At 39.3% G+C, this 21,109-nt stretch overlaps 3 protein-coding genes across 6 annotated transcripts; 2 read left to right on the top strand and 1 right to left on the bottom strand.

The window, feature by feature from the left end:
* Positions 1-1,130: 1,130 nt before the first annotated feature.
* Positions 1,131-12,033, bottom strand: LOC115049263 (coiled-coil domain-containing protein 158-like). 3 transcript variants are annotated; one of them, XM_029511337.1, is made up of 24 exons: positions 11,770-12,033; positions 11,575-11,635; positions 10,624-10,760; positions 10,115-10,302; positions 9,911-10,020; positions 9,696-9,831; positions 9,510-9,581; positions 9,322-9,377; positions 8,882-8,992; positions 8,677-8,758; positions 8,244-8,363; positions 7,421-7,636; positions 6,977-7,204; positions 6,635-6,803; positions 5,174-5,326; positions 4,764-4,876; positions 4,182-4,340; positions 3,582-3,674; positions 3,261-3,374; positions 2,748-2,911; positions 2,458-2,517; positions 2,180-2,247; positions 1,805-1,980; positions 1,131-1,240 (listed from the first exon to the last, which is right to left on the bottom strand). In XM_029511337.1, exons 1-23 carry the CDS (start codon positions 11,888-11,890, stop codon positions 1,823-1,825), a joined length of 2,889 nt encoding a protein of 962 aa, XP_029367197.1. In that variant the 5' UTR covers positions 11,891-12,033; the 3' UTR covers positions 1,131-1,240; positions 1,805-1,822. The 3 variants fall into 3 exon arrangements, with proteins under 3 accessions (XP_029367197.1, XP_029367196.1, XP_029367198.1); XM_029511336.1 differs by having other exon boundaries at positions 8,882-8,995; XM_029511338.1 differs by lacking the exons at positions 1,131-1,240; positions 1,805-1,980; positions 2,180-2,247; positions 2,458-2,517; positions 2,748-2,911 and having other exon boundaries at positions 3,107-3,374; positions 8,882-8,995.
* Positions 12,034-12,310: 277 nt separating this feature from the next.
* Positions 12,311-16,146, top strand: LOC115048871 (cyclin-G2-like). 2 transcript variants are annotated; one of them, XM_029510700.1, is made up of 8 exons: positions 12,311-12,497; positions 13,012-13,135; positions 13,273-13,410; positions 13,598-13,848; positions 13,980-14,058; positions 14,152-14,250; positions 14,757-14,959; positions 15,263-16,146. In XM_029510700.1, the coding sequence occupies exons 2-8, from the start codon at positions 13,013-13,015 to the stop codon at positions 15,372-15,374; spliced, it is 1,005 nt and encodes a 334-aa protein (XP_029366560.1). In that variant the 5' UTR covers positions 12,311-12,497; position 13,012; the 3' UTR covers positions 15,375-16,146. The 2 variants fall into 2 exon arrangements, with proteins under 2 accessions (XP_029366560.1, XP_029366559.1); XM_029510699.1 differs by having other exon boundaries at positions 12,311-13,135.
* A 1,111-nt stretch (positions 16,147-17,257) lies between these two features.
* LOC115049203 (sia-alpha-2,3-Gal-beta-1,4-GlcNAc-R:alpha 2,8-sialyltransferase-like) lies at positions 17,258-20,356 on the top strand. Its single transcript, XM_029511235.1, has 4 exons — positions 17,258-17,415; positions 18,179-18,301; positions 18,865-19,422; positions 19,689-20,356. The coding sequence occupies exons 1-4, from the start codon at positions 17,258-17,260 to the stop codon at positions 19,972-19,974; spliced, it is 1,125 nt and encodes a 374-aa protein (XP_029367095.1). The 3' UTR covers positions 19,975-20,356.
* The last annotated feature ends 753 nt before the right edge of the window (positions 20,357-21,109 follow it).

Here is a 21,109-nt window from a genome sequence, read left to right on the forward strand (position 1 = left end):
CTGACAACTGAATCGCAAAAGATGAAGTACTGCAGGCAAAAAGTTCTGGGAGCTGCCTTTGAAAATCTAAACAAGTGATTAGATGAGGACTTTCACCTGCCAAAAAAATCCATGTCCCTTTCCAATTTAAGATGGGGAACAGCTGGTTTGATGGCAAGATGAAGAGATAAAACAAATGCTCTCAATGTAACATGAGCAGCAGGAGTTATATCACCACAATGGACTAAGAATGACACAGGTGAAAGGCCAGACTGTACAGAGGGACGCTTTGAAAGACCAGCCTACATGTGCAGTATTTGTATAAAGGACATGGTTGAAAAACCTGTTTCTGAACTACATCCTATTTTGTGGTACTCTTTTACTAATTTGTATAAAGAAACAACAACAAAAAAATCCTCAAATGCAAGGAGGAGGGTACTCGATTAAAATCAGCAACACAGAACTGAATTTAATGCCAGTTTTCAGTCAATAAAAACTACAATCATTTTTTACGATCAATTTATTGTTTGTCACTGTCTGTTCTTCCCAAGTATTTCTAACAGTGATTCCCAGCACAGATAGTGGATGCAGATGAACAGGAAAAATAAATTATGTATCATTTAACCAATTGAAATGTATGACTTAAAATTGACAGAGTGCCTACAGTAACTGTAGATATCATTAGGGACAGTGTAATAGGATACAAAAACTTAATATTCACCTCAGTACACATTACTGCTTGAAGCCAACAAGAATAAAAAACATTCAGTGTCCTTTGTCATGAAAGACACTTCATGTTCTTTAAAACTTTCCAACACCTTTTTGTTTTATGTTTGAAGGAGCTGATTTCAAAGCTCCTTCAAACATAATAATTTGAGACCAACTGATCCTGGCTGCTGTATCACAAGCATCCTAACAATAATAATCACACATATAACTAATTTGGCTCTTGTTTTTATGGGCACGCACTGTATTTACACATAATTTAAAGGCCAATCTGCACATTCAAATATAAGTTTATATCAACATAGACTATACAAATTATATACTTGAACTGCATTCTGTTCACTTAAGATAAGTAGTCTTAAAATAACAAATCACACAAACAAAATAATAAAAGTAACACTTCACATTCTTTTTTTTATAAAGTGCTTTATTTAAAAAAATAAATTATGGGACTTTACCTAATTTGGGATTTTTATAAAACAATCTTAAGACATCCAGCTTCATCCATGGAGTTGTTCAAAAATGAGCTCTGTATCTGTTAGACAAAAAGTTCAGTATTTCAGAGATTACACAGTTGCAATTGGTCAATTATTTTTTTACGTTTTCATGCAAATTATGAGGTCTGTGAGTGTCTGCAACACAAGTTTAAAAGGGAACTCCTATAGTGGCAATGGATTTCAGCTGTCTCATTACATCCTCCTGACTCCTCAGACTGTTATGGCATTTCTTGCAGCATTACAGCTGATGAAATAATCAATGTGACATCATGTCTGTCTTAGTTATCATATCATATTGATCAGCTGTCAGTATTTGACTTCTGTGTGGATGGTGTCCAGCTTTCCCTTCACACTAATACGGTGTGAAATTGTCTTCCCTGTTTTAGAGCAAACAATGAACTGATATTCTCATGAGAAAAGCAACACAGCTGACTCTGTGAGCGTTGTTAACTAAGGCCTCTTAACATTATCTTCCATATATTTCTACGACAGACTTTAGTGTGACTGTTCATTTGAATAATCTTGGAGTGTTTTTAAACAATCTATCACAGCGTTCAGTGTGATATGATAAACTGCCTACATATTGTGAAATATCAACTTACTGATACAATGAGCTCCCCTCAGGTCTGTTGCAGCGAATCATGACAGCTATTTGGGTCAGAAGTCAGGAGAGCGTGTACAGGTGACCTGCGACCCAGTGACAGATATTGTGGAGAGGATGTGACCTTCACGGCAGTCTCTCGACTAGATGCAGCACGACCTGGATAGGTCATGATCTCTGTTAGAAAATGACATATTTTTACTAGAAAATAGCAACAGTTTGTTGTGCAGACTGAGTTATAGTATATTGATGAATGTGCTGATAGTTTACTCTTCTTTGGTAGATAAAATGTTAGAAACCCCAAATCCACAAGTCCAACTTGTTGTTTTAGCTTGATGGATAGCATGAAAATAAGATGCTGTTGATGAAAACTTACTCTCACTGAAGGATTTGTTGTTCATTATTTCCTCGTTTAGCTCAGCTGACATCAGGAAATGGGGCTTGCTGTACACAGTTCACAAACAAACAAACATACATTACATTGCAATTACGCAGCTTGCAGCACTTTTCGGCTTCTCCCACATTATATGAAGGAGTAAAAGCTCTCATGGGTAGATGGTGTGACCATGTTGTATGCTTGAGGCAAGTCATACTCACACCATTCAAACAAAATGATGATACATTGAGCTGTTTGGGTTTAGCTGCTCTCCTTACCTTCCACAGGTTTTCCTCCTGTATCTGGAGTCATCTTTTACTTCTACACCTTTGTTAGTGCTGCAAATAGTACAAGGAGTATGGACATATATTATGAGACATTATACATGAACAGTAAAAACAGGGTAAAAGTGTGCTAAGTGAAGCCATTAATGTATAGAGCCTCCCTCCTCCCTCCACTCCAGCAATTTACTGCACACTAAGTAGCATCACATGATTTTCAGATGTGACTTAAGCTGGCCAAAGAACAGAGTTGTAGTTGCAGTTCGTGGGAACGAGGCCAGACATACAATGCAGTCCTGTGCACTCCCTCTGGCGCAGACCTCCTCCTGTGGAAGCAGTTACCAGCGGCGCTGTTATCGGTATGTGGTCTGTGGTTCTCTGAAATCACTCCTTGCAGCTCTCTGACAACAGACTGGAGCTCCAGGGTGGGGCACTCCTGTTGCCTCATTGACTTCAGTGGCCAAAAAAGGAGAGAGGAAAGAAAGGCAATGTCGGTGTAGTGCTGAGGTGATGTCATTGTCAGAAAAAGCAGAAATTGCAAGGCAATATCACAAGTTATTTTGTCATACTTAAGTCAGCAAACACACATGGAATTGCAGTTTGTTGTTACAGGAAACAACAAACCAACCAGTATTTCACATCTGTGTTGAAATGATTTACACTGGTTTTGCTCTTCACCACAGGAATGTAGCACATGCTTGTGTGTGTGTTTTTGAGCTTTCAAATAAACGATATGCACATGCACCTGATGGGCTTGAGCCATAGGAGATAAACAAGATATAGGGAGTTTCTGACAGCACCTTGATCTGAGTAGTGAAGGCATGCTGCGAAGAGTCTGGCACAGCAATTGCTGAGGGAGTGAGTTCTGGTGGAGGTACACTCAGACCTGTGCACAAATTTTGAGTTTGGAGTTCCTAAAGAAAGGGCAAAATTTGTTACAAATCTGTTTGTTAAAAGGTGTTCAGTGCCCTTAAATATGAAAAGAACACTAAGTCTAGCCTATGTCATTTATGCCAAACTTAATTTGGGTCTACTTTTACATATATGGGCATCCTGGGAAAAAAAACAAACAAACAAAAAAACAAAAAAAGAAAACAAGACAAGTATTAAATCAGCTGTACCTTCAGGTCAAGGGCATGTTGTAGTTTCAGACGATAAAACTCTTGTTCCTGCAGCTGGATGAAATCTTGACAGTCTGCAAAGTTCTCTGTCATCTTTTGTAGATACAAGAGTATTTGGTCCAGTAACAAAGTGATGGAGACAAACAGAGAGAGGACAGTCCTTATTTTATGACCTGAATATTTTTTGTTTTCTATATAGGGATATAATAGTTGCTTGGGAAAAAAATCACAAACTTTAAATGCAAGAACAGAAAAGCTCAATGAAAAAGTTAAAGTATATGTATAATACATACACATATATTTTTAAAAATGATTTTCAGGGTGCTTTTCTTAAGACAGTGGGCAGCAGACAGAGATAGACTAAAGCATTACACAAACAGATGTGAAGCAGTGATGCTCTAGTTCAGGGTCTGCACTTGAACCACAAGGCCACCAAGGCAACATGACCATGTACTTTTGAAAACGAAACATATTACTTCAAAATATATTTGGAAGTTCAGTACTTCATTGTAACTTCCAATGAACCTACTACATTTTCAATATTCTCTAAAAACCATATATTGTTAAAAAAAAAATAGTAAAAAAGCCAGCGAGAGCCACCTTGTGAAGTATTGCCTCCAGTTGACCAATCCAGTGCCTTAATTTTTTGTCTTTGGAGCGAAGGATTCCTAACTCATTGGCAAGTTGTTTCTTCTCTTCCTTGACGAAGGCGAACTCCTGGAGCTGACGCTGGCTTTCTAAGCTCTGGTAGTGCTTCTCCTGCAGAGAGAGAACTGACATTGGTAAAAATATCAATTGAAAATGCATTTAACATTCATCATTTTGTGGAAAAGTTCAAAGAAGGCTCATTGGAGCGATTTGGATGGGAAAAAAAGCTAAAACTAATTTATTTACAAAATATTATCTGCTTTGAAAGCACAGATACTAGCTCAAGTTGTTAGTGTTTAATTTTTGCATCTATTTTTTCAGGGATTAGAGACACCTAGATGTGAATGGCCTGTCCTCAGGTGAGTGTTCTGTCAAAGTATGCCTAAGACAACATGAGAAAGTTTTTCATGTATGCTATAGATATGGTTGTGGAACATTTCAAGAACCGAAGCACTAAAAATATAAATTAAACTTGAATAACCAACTTGCAAGAAGCAAATGAATGCTTGACACTGGGGCTGACACAGTTTTTACCTGGTACAGCTTTTCCAGAGTCTCCTCAAGCTGTTGGATTTTTCCCTGAAGGGAGTCAGCCAGCTCTCTTCTGGCAGTGATCTCCTTCTGCATGTCCATGGCTACTTGAAGGCCTAAAGTGAAGACAAAACCCCAAGACAATGGCACAGAGACAAGAAAAGGACAGATTTGTAAGCATAAATCACAGAGCTTTAATCTTAGAGAGGCTTTGTACATATCAGCCTGTATCTCTCAGAATGAAATGCAGTTGAGGAGGATGAATGAAATTTGCTAATTTCTTGAACTACACTAATTAGGAGCCAAAGTCAAAGCCAAATCACTAGTATTTTCCAATTAATTGCAGATTGGATGCAAATCAGTATAGCTTAATCTGATGTTACTTTGTACATGAGGAATGACGTGGATCTAACCGTGTCCATCAGCCCCTCCCAGGGTCCTAAGGGTGCTCTTGACCTGTTCCAGCTCATCATAGGTGTTCCTCAGCTGACTATGAAGTCTAAGCACCACACCCTTGTGCTCCGCATTCTTACAGCAGTGAAGTCGTTGCAGCTCCTTGTGCTCCTCTGAAATCAGGCCCACACAAACACATATTTTATATCCACAGTGAGACATACAATTTAAAAACCAAGCATACACAGGCAACAATGGGCTTGGGCTTGGTTGACAATGTAAACATATCAAACATGGCTCTTTGCTTTTTTTACACAGCAGGACAAGAAGACCATTTGATTTGGCAAAAACTGTGGGAGCTGAACTCTCTAGAAGAAGCATTGCAGGGAGCAAGAATTCCTGGTGAATGAAAGGCTCTTGTTACACTAATCTGCTGTTCAGAGGACACAAAAACCCCAAACCCCAGGGTGGATGCTTGACTTTGTGGTTCTTGGTTTGCAATTAACTTGATAATAATTAATTGGATTTTAAATAGGAACATGTTTTGTTTTTTTTTATATAAAATGTAGAGTGGGGTTGATTATTTGAAATAAATATGAAATAATGCATTATTCAAATTAAACATTAAAAATAATACTTGAACATTTTTATTTCACTTTTAACTAATTGTTACTATTTATTCTAACGTGTTACAACTGTAAGCTACAGTTGATTCTAAACTAGGTTATTGGGCGGTTAAGAGGTTCCACATTTGATTAGAATTTAGGATGAGGATGGGCTGAGAATTAGACGTTTAACTGAATATCCTTGTTGATGATTATTTATTCATTCATCCATTCATTCATCTTCTATTGCTTATCCATTTCCAGGTCATGGGGGGATGCTGGAGGCTGAACAATTTATTCATCCCCATAAAAAGTTCATGTACCACTCTTCAGTTTATTCATTGATTCATTCATTTATCTTCTACCACTTATCAATTCCTGGGTCGAGGGGTGCTGGAGCCAATCCCAGCTCACATTGGGTGATGGAGGGGTACACCCTGGACAGGTCACCAGTCCATCACAGGGCCAATACACACAGAGACAGATAGAGACAAACAACCACTCACACTCAGACCTACGGACAATTTAGAGTCACCAACTAACACAAACGTGATATCTTTGGACGGTGGGAGGAGACCGGAGTACCCGGAGGAAACACACAGAAGCACGGGTGAGAACATGCAAAATCTGCACAGAAAGGCCCGGGCCCAGGAATCGAACCTGTGACTTTCTTGTTGTGAGGCAGCAGGGCTAACCACTACATCAACATGCTGCTGTCAATGATTAATACGTCTGAATTGTCATATAGACATGAATATGAAAGTTTTTGCTTATAATAATGACAGTTCTGACTTTTGCACTAACCATAGTGTGGATTACATGACGAATATTTGTTTTCTGTGGGGTAATAAAGTAATTCAGTACCGCTTAACTCACCAGTGAGGGTGAGTAACTGCATCCTCTGGATCTCCAGCTGGTTAGTGAGCTGCTGTTTCTCGAGAGTTTCTTCTTGGGCACGCCGACTTTGTTCAGACACAGAAACCTGTAGCTTCTGCCTCTCATGCTCTGCATTAGCCAGGTCTGATTTCTTCTGGGCTATTTCAGCCTGACCAGCAATAAGGAGAGAAAAAGCAAGAACGAAATACAAAAAGAAAAGTAAAGCCCCTCATGATTAAGAAAGTTACGCTGCTTATGGAACAAGAGAAAATCAAGTCAATTAATTAACAAGTGAAAGTTACTTTGTAAAATCTAGACTCTCGTCATAAATTGGTTTCTGACCCTCAGCTGTTGAATCTCCTGCTTGTGCAGGTTTAGCTGGTGACTGAGGAGGCTGTTCTCCTGGTGAAGGCTGTCAATGGTGCGGCTGTGCATTTGGACGCTGCTCTCCATCTGCAACCTCAGCATCATTATCTCCTTCTCTCGGTCATTCAGTTTGAGCCTCAGTGTTTCTCCATCTACCTGTAGGGTCTGGCACCGGCTCTGAGCTTCATCCAACCATGACAGATGCTGGCAAACACCATTTATTTATTTATTATATTTAAAATCTAAATAGTTCCTGGATCATGGTTTATAGGTAAGTGGTAAGGCAAGGCAAATTTATTTGCATAGCATAATTCATACGGCAGGCAATTCAAAGTTCTTTACAGAGGCATAGAAATACATTAAAATCATGAGACAGTAAAAGTAGATTTAAAAGACAATGAGCAATGCATGGTTTATTACTTGTTGGGCTTCACGCTTCCTGAGCAGTAGTTCCTTGTCTTTCTCTTGCAGTAGTTCTTGGGATCTCCTCCCCTCCATGGCCCTCTCATCCAGCAGGGCCTGTAGACAATTTTTCTCCTCCCGATTTCTATGAAGTTGCTCCCTGACCTCATCCAGCTGTCCTCTCCGGGCCTTCACCTCCACCTGGAGCTCACACAGCTGTTGCTCAAAACACCTCTGGGGAATAAAGCAGTAAGCACAGTGGGTTGACTGTATATAGTATATACGTATATAAAAAAAAATAATCTTTTGACTTTTGACAATAATTTTTGGACCCTCAAAAACAGTTACACCTGTGTCCACATGTTCACGTGTAGCTGAAGGCTGTTAGATGTTAAAATGTCATCAAAATGAACATACTCATTGGACTTTAGAACAAGGACTTGATGAACCACTTAAATTTTACAAGGTATAATCCAGGACTTGCCCTTTTGTAATATTGCCTTTAAAGAAATACCTTAGGAGAAAATGTGTTAATTTGTTATAAAAAGCATCTGTTATTTCCTTTTCTCACCCAATATTAGTTACAAAACTACTGCTGCAAAGAAAACTTGCCCCTTCTAACAATAAATGATGGAGGTTATCAGAGAAAGCGCTATGGTGTCCATCATTAAACCAGTCTTACAATTACTCCATCATAATTAGGCTATAAGAGCTTAGGTATCATTGAAGCCATACCCTGACACTACAGTTTCCATATATTGTGCCTTGTAAATGTAAAGATGGAGCTATATGGAGGTCTTTAGATATGGTAACAGTGGATGGTCATGCCTTCCTGCAGCACCTTCATTTGGCCAAGCTGGGACTGGAGCTCCTCTGCCTGTTGCAAGGATTGCTCTCTCTTTCTCTCGGCATCCACCATCTGAGACTGAAACTGAAGAAGCTGCTGTTCTAGAAAAGAAACCTATAACACAAATGAAAATGACGAGCTATATGAACATTTTTTTATCCATTAGAAGAATCTGCATTTACCTGACAGGATGGGAGTTGCATCAGGGTTGCTTCTAAATATTCATCACAGTTATAAACATTATTAGGATTGACTAACAATTGTACAAGAACATTGTAAGCAGGGCGACTGTTTAAACATCTAGGATAAGGCTGAATTATACTTGTAGTGAAACAGATAACTGTGGGTGGTTGATATCCAAATTTAGTTGTACCTTATTTTGTTGCTTACGTTACTGCACATAATATTATGGCAGTTTCCTCCTTACCTTATCTTTATAGCTGGAAAGGGTTGACTCAAGTTCATTGACTTGACACTGGTGCAATGATGTCTGTCTATCCGCAAGTTTTCTGGGAATACAAATTCCATGTTTTTCAGACACATATACATTCATTCAGAAATTGAATGTTAGCTGATATTTAAAGTAAATAAAGTCTAAAAAAACACTCATAACATGTTTTTGTGTCACTTACTTCAGCAGCTCCAACTTGTCACTCAAGCAAATGCTGCTGTAGTTTGATGAGGTTAGTTTGTCCATCAACAGCGCCATCTCCTGGCCAAGACTTACAATCAGGTCACCCATTCTACTAGATGGCAAAGCAAAGAGTAGTTAAGTTATTTTTTTTTATTGTTTTCTGAGTTACAGTGGATAAAAAAAACAAAAAAATTATAATTAAATACAGAATATGGAATTATAGCAGAACCAATGGCCATATGGGAGGCACTTTGCTCCGTGACATTTTTTTTTTTTTCACAAAACAAGTAATTCAGTTCAGTTGTGAATATGAATGTCTTAAATAAATCTGCTTTAATTTAACTTGAACACTGAAAAAAATATTAATCTATTACTAAAACAGAATTCCTGCTAATTGACTATATTACTTATACACTAATCCCCACAGGCCAAAATTACCTCTGATTTTGCTTATTTATTCCATAGCATTCTTCACTCTCAAAATGTTCTGTTGACTGGTGTAACACATGTGAAAAAAAATAAATTAATTAATTAAAAAAAAACAAAAAAAAAAAAAAAATCAGACATAATACAACAAAAGTCTAAGGTACACTGAGCATGATTAATAATTTAAGTCTGGTACTTACCAGAAATTGTTTCATGTGTTGCTCATCTGTCTCATTGTTAAAATCATCAGTTAATTTAGGAGCTGGGGATAGCTGCATTGAACCAGTGGCAATATTAGGACTGGACAAGAAGCTTTTCCCACATTGCTTCTCCTGAGATAACAGCGAAGAATATGTCTCCTTCATAAGCTGTTCCAATGTCTGTACCTTGCCGTTAAGGACCAGTGCCTCATCCTCTGTCTCTTGCAGCTTCTGGTCTGCTGTCCTTTTGATGTTTTGGAGTTCTTCCAACATGTGCAGCATCTTTTCCATCTGATCAGCGTGTTTCTTTGAATCCTCGAGTCTACATATAAAAAGATGTCTCAGTCAAACTAATTTTTAAACATTTTCTTGACTAAAGTTCACTGCATCAGTGTATTCACCTGAGGTCAGACAGTGCATCTCTCTCCATTTGTGCTTTGTGCAGTTTAGTCTGGAGGTTTGTGATGACTTTCTCAAAACTGAATGTCTCTTGCTCAGGCAGATTCTGTGTCTGAGGAAATAATAAATTATACAGAGAAGGTATAAACAATTGGCTATTTCACAGAACATCAATTTAAGAAGATGACTGAAATACGAGTATGAACCTTGCTGAGGTGAAAATCAGACAGCTGTTGAAGACAGTCATTGACTCCAATTTCCAACATCTCCTTTTCAGGAGAGCTGACTTGCCTTTGAGATACCTCCTGGTTTACACTATTAATGCCACAGCCCAGAGGCAGAGTCACTGCCTGTTGGTGGATTGGAGGCACCGTGAAGTCCCCACCTTGGTCACCTACAAAAAGAGTACCAAAAGCTTAAGCTATGCAGTACACTATGTATGTTGTTGAGGGTTAGGGTTAGGTAAATGTTGGTGAAACACGTCCTCACTTGACAGTTACGTTGGCTGCTCTTTTGCTCATCTTGACTTCCATTTAAAGACTTTTGTTTTCCAAAGTGTTCAACCTTGTTTGAATAGCATCATTTAGATAATATGAGCCTTCCACTTTATTGCTGTCATTTCAGTTGAATTTTATGAAATTTGAAATATTGTGAAAAATGAAAACCCTTGCTATTTTTTAATCTGCCTGACTGCTGCTACATACACGGTACTCACTGTGGTTCAGTGGGTTTTCACCAGGTAAGCTACTAATACCATATGTAGAGCAAAACTTCTGTAAGGCTGCTTTGGTTGCAATTTCCACCTCTTCTTGAAGTCTTTGAGCTTCCTTGGTTCGCCTGTCAAGCTCCTCACTGTCAAGAAATAAAAGGGCACGGGAAAGTTTGTTTTGACCATTGATTTGTTATTATATTCTATTTCTATTTAGATGTGTTGGCATTTTTTTTGTGTGTGTTTAGACTGTGTTTTATTGTTTAGGTTTTTAAAGACACTTATCTATTATATTATATTACATTGGAATATAAAGCTGAAGCCAACATCTTCTCTGAGCAAAACAGTGAGAAAGAGGCACATTTTTTATATTCATCTGTTTATATAATTTTATTGTCTACGATCACGTCTGCCCAGCTCTACTGACTCAGTATTAACACACTGCCAGCAAATTTATAACAGTTTCTGCGGCTTTATGATGTATAGTGTTCCAGGGCACAAGTGATTTACTGTCACCTCTCTTCTTTTTCCTGCCCCCATTGAGTTTTTTAATAGAGAGACATTAAATGTGAAAAGTTATTGTTATGGCCTGTGAGGTAGAATTATATATGATGTTTTTGTGTGGGTAGAACTAATTCATCATTGACAAACTTGTAATTCAAAGTTTAAAGCTTAATTTAGTATTTATCTTCAAATATTCATAGTCGCACATGCTGGGGAAAAATTGTGTTTTAGTCTCTTACAGTGTTTTTTGTCACTTGTCACTTATTTGAGAACAAAATGAGTGGCAGCATGCTGTTTTCATTTCGAGTCCAGAGACCAGTCTTTTTAGTCTGGTTTTGATTTGTTTTACAGTTTGCCAGTTTCTTTTGTATTTTATTCGCTTATAGACTATAGTTTTTAATCACCAGCTGTCATATCGATTAGGTTACAATGATTTGTCAGGAGCGGCGTTACCTCAGTTCATCCGGTGTCAGGCTGTTCAATCTCAGCCGAAAAGCGGTGGTGTCATCGGTCTCTGCAAGGTTAAATGGACCACCTCGTTTTACTATTTCAAACGCAGCAACTCAACTGCCACCTGCTTAGAAAGCTTAATGAAAGGCATTCAGATGATTTTCTCAGCTCTTGAATGAACCGAATGAATGAACTTACCGGTTGTTCCTGCTGGCGCTTGTGTTGGCTCCATACTACGAGATTCAAAATGTAAAACGTGAGCGCCATTGCTGCAGGGCAGCCCTAAAGTCTGGGTCTCAAAGGGCTGAATCCCTGACATCTGTATTCACTGCCGTAACAGAGCCACCGGAGTAAATGTTAACACGTCCAGCTGTGTAACATAACCGCTCTCTGGGATAGCAGAAGCTAGCTGTTGCTAAAGCGTAAAGTTGTATCACCATGGAAACAGCTTCCTGTCGCCAATTTATGGTTAACCTTTCGAAGCATTTTGGGGACAAATTTTTGATAACATTATTATCAGACCGTTTTTTTTTTTTAAATAAGCGTTGCTCAGTTTGTGATATTAAACTTGGTGGGAAACGTAACTACGGCGCCCACAATTTGAAATAATCCGTCAAATGCCGGGCAAGACCAGTTTTTCGTTACACTATATTGTGACGTAACCACGCGGTATAAGGCGTTTCCAGCGGTGCATGACGGTCGTTGTAGTTTACAAACAGTCTAGCGGTTGTTTTTTTGTATTCAGGGTGGATCCTCTCTTCAGCAGGGATTGAGGATCTTGTCGTTGTTATTGTTGTTTTGTTTTATTGTTTTTAATAATATTTGCCGACGGCCATCGTTGTCAAACATGAACATATTTGTAACTTGAAGGTATAATTAAGTCGCAGTGCTGTTATTGTCCTTTACGTCGGCGGCGTCTGGGCAAGGTAGGACGACGGGTTGTTCAAGTATGCTAGCAAAACAGCTAAACCAGTTTACATTGAAGACCATTTTAAGGGAAAGCTTTCGAGTCCTTTTTACAACTGCATGTTTTTATTATACAGAGCTGCACTAACAATCTTGGTCTTTTAATTCAACCATTTCTACAATATGTACGAGTGTCGGCGCTTTAATTTATTAACTGACTTAGTTTCTGTTCTCATTCTATACTTACATCAATCCTTAACGAATATTAACATTCATGATTAATTTTTTATGTTGAGCTATATCTGTTGTTTCTTCCCCTGCTATTACTATTGATTGGGTTTGTAGATTTTTCTGTGGGTACAAGAGGAGGGGGCGGGGGTCCTCTCAGGATACCTGACACCCAGGGGGTGTGATTTGGGACGGCATATTGATATATATATTCTTTTCCCTCCTTTTGTAACGTAGGGAAATAAGTTGTTGGGGATGATTTCTTTTGGTTACAATGCAGAACAATTGAAAGATGTTGTTTTGCAGGATGAGGGATTTTCAGGCGATTGACAGTTTGCTGCTGAGAGAGCTGAAGACGTGTTGTGCTGAAGAGTACAACTTTCTTCCCAGAGAGACTGGTCTGAAACTGATGGAGTCGGCTTCTGACGAGGTAACCCACTGACCTACTTATTCAATTTTGGCTGTCAGCACCACCATATGGGTTTGCTTAAAAAAAAAAAAGAAGAAAGAAAACGTGTATGATGTTTTCTACTGATGTACATTAAATATGTAATGGCCCATTTTCAGATTCATGGTGGAGTTTCTGCAAAATGCAGGGATACCAGAGTGGAGGAACTGTGGGGCCTGACCAGTTTCTTTGGCTACAGCACCCAAACATTTGTGCAGGCTGTCAATTTGCTTGACCGATTCCTCGCCATTATGAAGGTTGGAAATTGTCCAGTCTTAAAGCTTTTAAGTATAAAATGTTGTTACAAGCTGCAAGTTGATTCTGTGTATCCTTTTGTAAGACCAGTCTACATTCTTGGCACATTTTCATATGACATTCCTGTCACCAGTGCAACAGTAACAACCTTGTTGATTTACACTTACCACAGTTGTGTTAATGTGACAGGTGCAGCCCAAACACTTGCCCTGTATTGGAGTGAGTTGTCTTCACATTGCAGCCAAAATGGTTGAGGAAGAAAGCAATGTCTCATCCACCCATGAACTCATTCGTATTAGCCAAAGCAAGTTCACTGTGTCAGACCTCAGTCGTATGGAGAAGATCATCTCAGAGAAGCTTGGTGTGGAGCCTGTAGCAGTAACAGCCTTAACCTTTCTACATCTCTACTACTCGGCCTTCACATCCCTGTCTGCTGGAAGGTAAATATTTTATGTACTTTGATTTATTTTTGCTGGTGTATTGCTCCATTTTGCATGGAGTTGGTCGAATAGGTTTTGCTTGGCATGAGGTTTATACTGGGAGATCACATTAGGATTCCCTCTATTTTAAGGGAGGAGATCCCAAGCATTGGGAGACTGGAAGCCCAGCTAAAAGCCTGCTTATGCCGGCTTGTTTTCTCTAAAGCAAAAGTAAGAATTGTTCCCAGGCGGCAATTTTTTACCATAGCAGAATTCATCTTGAGTTTGAGCACTTCATAATCTGCTGTTTTTTCTCCCTCACAGCCATCAGTGCTGGCGCTGTTGCTCATTGCTCAAGAGTTTGAAGCTCTCCAGTCCACCACCTTGTTGAAAGTTGTCCAGCAGTTCCAAAGATATCTAAAGGTATGAAAAGAATGGGACTGTCACCTGCTAAGTGTGCAGCAAGTGATTATTTTTTCAATTAATGAGTATTGTTTGTGTTTAGTGAGAAAGAGCTAACACAGGATATTAGTACTATCTCCAAGCACCTCTGATATCAACATCTACATAGCATCTGATGTTAAATTTGTTTTCTCCCATAACTGTAGTATCTGCATTCTGGTTAAATAACTGTCTATATTTCTTCACCACATTTTGAAACAAGCATTGCTATTTTAGCAGCATTTAACCAAGAGTAACAATATAAGAGTGTGGAGTTCTGTTTCTTTTCTGCTCCGGTTTCAACATTTTACATTTCCTCAGTGTGCATTAGAAATGCTGATGTTAAAATTGTGCAATGTTGCATGACGCTGTCACTAACAGACAACATGTCCATGTACTACGTGGAAAAAGACAGCACCTGACTTGTTGATGACGGTGTATTTTACGACTTCAGTGCCTCACATGTTTTCTCTGTGTCATCTCCACAGATCAGTGACAATGAAATGCTCCATTGGAAGGAACTTGTGGCTAAGTGCATGTCGGAGTACTGCTCAAGCCAGTGTAACAAACCAGACAACAAAAAGCTGGTTTGGATTGTTTCTAGGAGAACAGCACAGAATCTCCAAGCAAATCACTTCAGTGTTCCTGGTCTGCCAACCATCCCTGAGGGGAACTGGGATGAGAGTGAAAGGTAAATAGTTCAGTATACCCATGTGTTCTCTTTCTTTTATTATGGTGGTTTCCGATAAATGGCTTCTGTTTCTTTTCTGAACAAACACTAACAAGGAAAAAAATAATGGTGGCAGCCTCTTATTTTAAGCTGACTAACATTGTTTTAGTTCATAATTTGCAGGGAGCAGATCAGCTGTACTAAAAAGGCCAAAGATTAAAATGAAAAGTTTGACTGTTGCCCTGCTTTCTGCGTCACAGCCTGTAGAATATGTAACTGTAATTTACCAGTAGTGTGAATGACAAACTTTCTCTTCTCCCACAGTGAGGACTCATGTGAGGACATAAGCTGCGGAGAAGACAGTCTATGTGGCTCACCAGGAAGTGACGGTGAAGGAGCCTTTTTCCCCTCTGCTTTCCTCAAGTGCAGGAAGTGACGTGTCCTTTTGGTGCAGAAGCACCGGGTGTGTTTTTACCGTTGGATTGTAGCTGCTTTAAGGTGGTCACCATGTTTCCAAGCAAACCTGCATTTCACTTGTCCAATGTTGTGCCAAGGTTGTGACAGGTTTTAATCATTAAGTGCCTGTGTTGATTAAGTTAATTTTCAGTTTCTTCAGTTTCCTTTTGTTTTTTTTTATATAAGATACATATCGTACAATGCAAATTGGAAAATTGCAATATCTTGGCAGCTTGGATGCAATAGAGCTGAATGTCTTTTTCCAACATTTTCTTCATGTGGTTTTTTTTGTGTCTAGACTTGACACATTCCTGGAAAATAATAAAGCACAAGTAAGAACTGGATGTCAGTCCCTAGGTACACTCACTGTTGAATACCAGCTAGGACTAGCACACCCTCAATCCTTTTTTTTTTTACAGCAGTTTTTATACTAAGTGCTACACAAATATAGTACTCTGCAAATGTATGTTTACTTCCTTACATACATAAGTATAATGTGACCTATGCGACAATGTAGTTTTAAAATATCAGACTGTGTACGCATGAATGCATTGAAATATGGACGTTTTACCAAGATAAGCTTACTGTAAAAAATGTTAAAAAAATGTACATAAAATGTAAAAAACAAAGAAAAAAGTTTATGTTTTGTGACTGTGGTATAATTTGTGTTGTATTTGATATAACGTGGAATATCTTGGAAGGGACAAACTTTATCTTTCCAAATAAAAAGAAAACATTGTTTTTATCTATCACTTGTGTTTTTTTTTTCTTTTTATTTGAGATTCTCTGCCAGTGGCGAACTGGGGCTAACGTTTGTAGTTATTTTACTAAATTGTGTTTCTGTTGTACCAAAAAAAAAAAAAAGCCATACCGTCAAGAGGAACCAGTTCAACAATCCATTCAATTCCATTCAAATTGACCATATTTGGTTGACTGTCACTCACAAAACTAAGCAACCGTAATAATGGAAGGTTTTCTTAGCCACCAGAAAAACTGTCTCATTTGTCAGAAAATGAATCACTGTTTCCATCCTGACACTACCCTTGCCATGGATGTATACACTTTTAGGGTTTGAAAATAAATTTTACAATGGGAAACCTTTTTAAGACAGGATCTAGTTTATATTTGACTATAGTGATGCAATTAAAAAAAAATGTTTTTTTGTTTTTTTTTTGTAGCTCCAGAGTCTTTTCCTGAGGCTGCACACACGGATTCAGATTTTGGTGGTGTGCTGCTGAGCAGTAATTAGTAGCAGAAAAATGAATTTAAAAAAAAAAAACGGATAAGCGGTAGAGGAAGAATGAATGAAAGGGGCCTAAATGGTCAGATTTAGAGATTTGGAGCACAGGTTAGAGGATTTCACTGTCTCTTCTTCTGATATTTCCTCTTTTAAAGCCTCCCCCAGCTCTCTATTTCAATCCCATTCAGTTTATTACGGCACAATCTTTCCATTACGCTGAGAGCCGCAGAGCAGCCTGTGTGACGGTGTTGGGCGGAGGTGGTGCTGGTGTTGGCGGACAGGGCTGGATGGATGTGTTGACACGCATTTGCGCTCCATCTCCCTGATTAAAGCGGCGGCCTGGAGGGAGAAGGGGGAGGAGGAGGAGGAGGAGGAGGAGGAGGGGGGCGCAGCTGAGTGGAGCGGCAGCAGCCGTCGGGGGGTCCAGGCAGGCGGAGGAATGACAGTGGACCGAGCCGCAGCATCTTCACCATGCAGCCGACCGCCACCATCGTATGAACCGAGCAGCGCCGGGGAGTGTGCGTCCTGCGGGCGGCCAGCAACAGCGTGCGGTCCCGGCGATGACAACATAGGCCGACGCCTCGCTGCTGCAGCTTCACACGGGGAATGAAAACGCTGCCAAGATGGTCCGCATCGCCAAGGCCCTTGGTTTGGTTATCCTGTGCGTCGCCGTGCTCATACTGTCGCTCATCAGCTATGTCTCTCTGAGGAAAGACAGCCTCTTCGCCTCCTCTAAATATTACATGGGGGGCCCGAGGATTATGTTTCATGCAGGATTTCGGTGAGTGGTCATTTTTCAGCCGATGTAAATGTAAACAGAGCAGTGTGGCCTACAGTGTGCACGATTCAAACCTGGTGTCTGTCAGTCCAACACAGAAAAAAAATGCATCACCATCATCATTAATACCCCGTCCAGGTTTTGTACCTCCTAAGACTGATAAAAGGTACATTCACTCCAGTTTCTGTTCTGGAGTATGCTTAGTATGTCCATTTTATGCTAAATTATACTTAAAAGTGAAATATTGTACTTTTGATGCATTTATCTGATAGCTAAAGTCACAAGTTGCATTACGCATTGTATGAAATGTGATGCTTTGTTGTATCAGCTCTAGTATTTTTTGATAATATGTGCGTTGGTATTAAAGGAGAGTACAAAGCGTGCTAAATGCATGACTTTGACTTGTAACAGAATATTTCTACAATGTGAATTTATTTACAGAAAATGTCTGACTACATCTTCCACCACTGTCAGCTTAGAGGATAAGAGTAAGACTAAACTACCCAGCTTTATTAAAACCTGAAAATCGGCTCGGCCTCATCCACCTAAAACATTATAGAACACCTTTCTTTGTTTCAGAATTAAGTTAATATTGGAAAAATCAAATGACCCACTTTCAAACCACAGACAATCCCAAACTCTTGTCATTTAATTAATGACCAAATCTTAATCTATTCAAACATTAGATTACAAGCCCAACCCAGAAACAAGCATATATTTTACAAAATAACAACTAATCTTTATGTTGTTCTACATGTTTTTGTAGGTCTCAGTTTGCTATGAATTTTCTTGATCCATCCTTCATCCCATTAACTAACGCCCTGAATGAAGAGCTTCAAGGAAAACCATCCAAATGGAAATTCAACAAGACAGCCTTTTATCAGCAGAGGTAAGAGAATTTTTTTTATCAACATTTCCTTTTCTTTTTTTAAGGGTTAGATATTATTGACATCCTGCAGGACATACAGCAGGCTCAGTCTACTCTGTTAGAGCTGATGTCTGGGGAGTAATGTGACCTCTCCCTGCAATTAAGTCGTTAAATTAAGCATATTTAAGGCATCAGGGGAAAAAGTGTTCCTCTTGATTAATGTTGCACTGTTACTGTAAGTAAGTTTAGCTTGTTTTGTCTGGTAAAATGTCCAAGAGCTAAAAATGTTCATATAAAAGAGAAAAAAATATATAGAAAATCTCCACATTTCAGAAGGTGCTACCTGAGCTGGACAATAAATCCATTATGAAAATAGGAAGTGATGGCATGGATCGATTAATCAATTATCATTATTATTATTATATCATTATTTCAATAACAACTGCAGAGTAAGCACTTGGCCTGCATCACACTTGTATCTGAAATTAGATAGTGTGTTTAGATGGAGAGAAATGTCCCATAAGTACAGAGCTACATGTCCTATCATTGGCTGTCACAGTGTTAAAGTATTTTTCTTCCTTTAGGAAAGACATTTTCAGCTACATCGACATTCCCAACAATTTCTCCCTCACAAAGAATAGTGTGCGCGTTGGCCAGCTGATGCACTTTGACTATTCCAGCCACAAGTACGTCTTCTCCATCAGCAACAACTTCAAATCCTTGCTTCCAGATACCTCTCCGATCCTTAACAAGCACTACAGTATGTGTGCTGTGGTGGGAAACAGCGGCATCCTGACAGGCAGCCACTGCGGCCCAGAAATCGACCAGGCTGACTTTGTCTTCAGGTGCAACTTTGCGCCCACAGAGGTCTACTCCAAGGATGTCGGCAGGAAGACCAACCTGACCACTTTCAACCCCAGTATCCTGGAGAGGTACTACAATAACCTGCTGACCATTCAGGACAGGAATAATTTTTTCCTCAACTTGAAGAAGCTGGAGGGCGCCATCCTGTGGATCCCTGCCTTCTTCCTTCATACCTCAGCCACGGTGACCAGGACCCTGGTGGACTTCTTTGTGGAACACAAAGGTCAACTGAAGGTCGAACTGGCCTGGCCAGGGAACATCATGCATGATGTCAACAAGTAAGAGGGTTGATATGACTGATCAATTGTGCACAACTGAAGCGACATGAGAATATACAATCAAAGATTAAACAGAATGCAACAGCATTCATGTTTCGTAGTAGATTTTTCTGGGAAATTTTAGGGTTTTGGGGGAAAAACATTATTTGGCTCAAGTGTTCAATATATTGCATTTGGCTGATTTTATCCCAACAAAAAAAAGTGTATGAATTGATGGACTTTATTTACAGTCTAAATGACCAACTAACTTGGCTCTTCCCACACAGGTATTGGAAGACTAAAAACCTTTCTCCCAAACGTCTCAGCACGGGAATCCTCATGTACACATTGGCCTACGCCATGTGTGACGAGATTCATCTGTACGGCTTCTGGCCCTTTGGCTGGGACCCCAACACGGGCAAAGACCTGCCTTACCACTACTATGACAAGAAAGGGACCAAATTCACCACCAAGTGGCAGGAGACTCACCAGCTGCCCAGCGAGTTTAAGCTGCTCTACAAGCTGCACAGAGAAGGTGTGACCAAACTCAGTCTGACGCACTGCACTGCTTAGACATACAATGAGTGCTGGATGGTTTAAGAGGTGACTCTGCAGGCTGTGACACATACATCAGTTCAGTTCAAACTTCTGTTGTGACCCACGTTGCATGATAAGTGTTAAGACAATTTAAGGCACCCTCATCCTATAAACACACACTCGCATCATGCTGTGATTTCACATGAAGATGTCAGGCTCACTTGTAATAGAAATCACAGACTCATTCTGTATATGATTATGTTCGGTACAGTTAGGATTTTTATGCCGCTCAATCGCTTCCATCAGTCTTCTTTGCATGGCTGCTGGCCGTGGCTAAACAGCTTGTGTGGAACGTCTGTATTAACTTGAGCCCGCAAAGGGTTCAGCTGTGGAAACACAGTCAAATCTTCCAGTTCTGTTTGACACAGTGTTGATAGATTTATCGCCTTTTACAACAGTATACTGATTCTGTACACTGAAATCACTGCCCAATCTCAGGGAAGGAGTTAGATCAGTGTTTTTTTTGTAATCAGATTCAATGCCTCTAGAGAGGTGCAGTTCCTGTTTTTAGGCCTTTTCTCCCCCCATGAGGTGTCAGACAATCTGCACTGCTCTGAAAGATGGTATGTGTTTACAAAACTGTACTATATCAATATATATCTATCTGTCTACATTATATCTCCATATATAGATAGATAGATACATATATGACTATATCAACATACACACATATATAATATACCAGTGTGTCTTTTATTCTCTGTCAACAGCGTGACTGTCCACTGCAAATTTTGTTGAGATTCTGCAAATTTCGGAATAATAGTCAACATTCCAACAATAAGCCATAAAATTCATGAACAAAGCAGAAAGTAGATGTTGTCATTACAATACAGAATTTAAAATAGTGGTATCGGCCTACATTAGGTTATGAGACTATAAGACATTTGAAAAATCTTCTAACAAGACTAATAAGTCTATAGCCACGCTAGCGGTTACATTCAAGTCACAGAGTTTAGATTTTCAATAATGTAAATACCTGGGAACATTTAAAAAAACCCCAAATGGCATTTAACAATCAGATTTTTTTTCATTCAGTGTAATATCTAATCCATGGCATGATTTTAAAAAAGATATTTGTTTTACCTGTGCACCATGTAGCTTCTCTATGTCC

Source organism: Echeneis naucrates, chromosome 9 (assembly GCF_900963305.1).
Source record: "Echeneis naucrates chromosome 9, fEcheNa1.1, whole genome shotgun sequence".
In the NCBI taxonomy this organism is placed as follows: Eukaryota; Metazoa; Chordata; class Actinopteri; order Carangiformes; family Echeneidae; genus Echeneis; species Echeneis naucrates.

What these genes read in the sequence shown, in the direction of transcription:
- LOC115049263 (XM_029511336.1), bottom strand. Translation starts at nt 11,890, where the DNA reads ATGTCAGGGATTCAGCCCTTTGAGACCCAGACTTTAGGGCTGCCCTGC. An exon ending in TGAAAACCCACTGAACCACA is followed by an intron (nt 10,303 to 10,623) that starts GTGAGTACCGTG and finishes CTCTTTTTGTAG; the next exon opens with GTGACCAAGGTGGGGACTTC. An exon ending in GGGAGGGGCTGATGGACACG is followed by an intron (nt 4,877 to 5,173) that starts GTTAGATCCACG and finishes TCTTCACTTTAG; the next exon opens with GCCTTCAAGTAGCCATGGAC.
- LOC115048871 (XM_029510699.1), top strand. Translation starts at nt 12,998, where the DNA reads ATGTTGTTTTGCAGGATGAGGGATTTTCAGGCGATTGACAGTTTGCTG. An exon ending in TGGAGTCGGCTTCTGACGAG is followed by an intron (nt 13,136 to 13,272) that starts GTAACCCACTGA and finishes GCCCATTTTCAG; the next exon opens with ATTCATGGTGGAGTTTCTGC. An exon ending in AACTGGGATGAGAGTGAAAG is followed by an intron (nt 14,960 to 15,262) that starts GTAAATAGTTCA and finishes CTTCTCCCACAG; the next exon opens with TGAGGACTCATGTGAGGACA.
- LOC115049203 (XM_029511235.1), top strand. Translation starts at nt 17,258, where the DNA reads ATGGTCCGCATCGCCAAGGCCCTTGGTTTGGTTATCCTGTGCGTCGCC. An exon ending in ACAGCCTTTTATCAGCAGAG is followed by an intron (nt 18,302 to 18,864) that starts GTAAGAGAATTT and finishes TTCTTCCTTTAG; the next exon opens with GAAAGACATTTTCAGCTACA. An exon ending in ATCATGCATGATGTCAACAA is followed by an intron (nt 19,423 to 19,688) that starts GTAAGAGGGTTG and finishes CTTCCCACACAG; the next exon opens with GTATTGGAAGACTAAAAACC.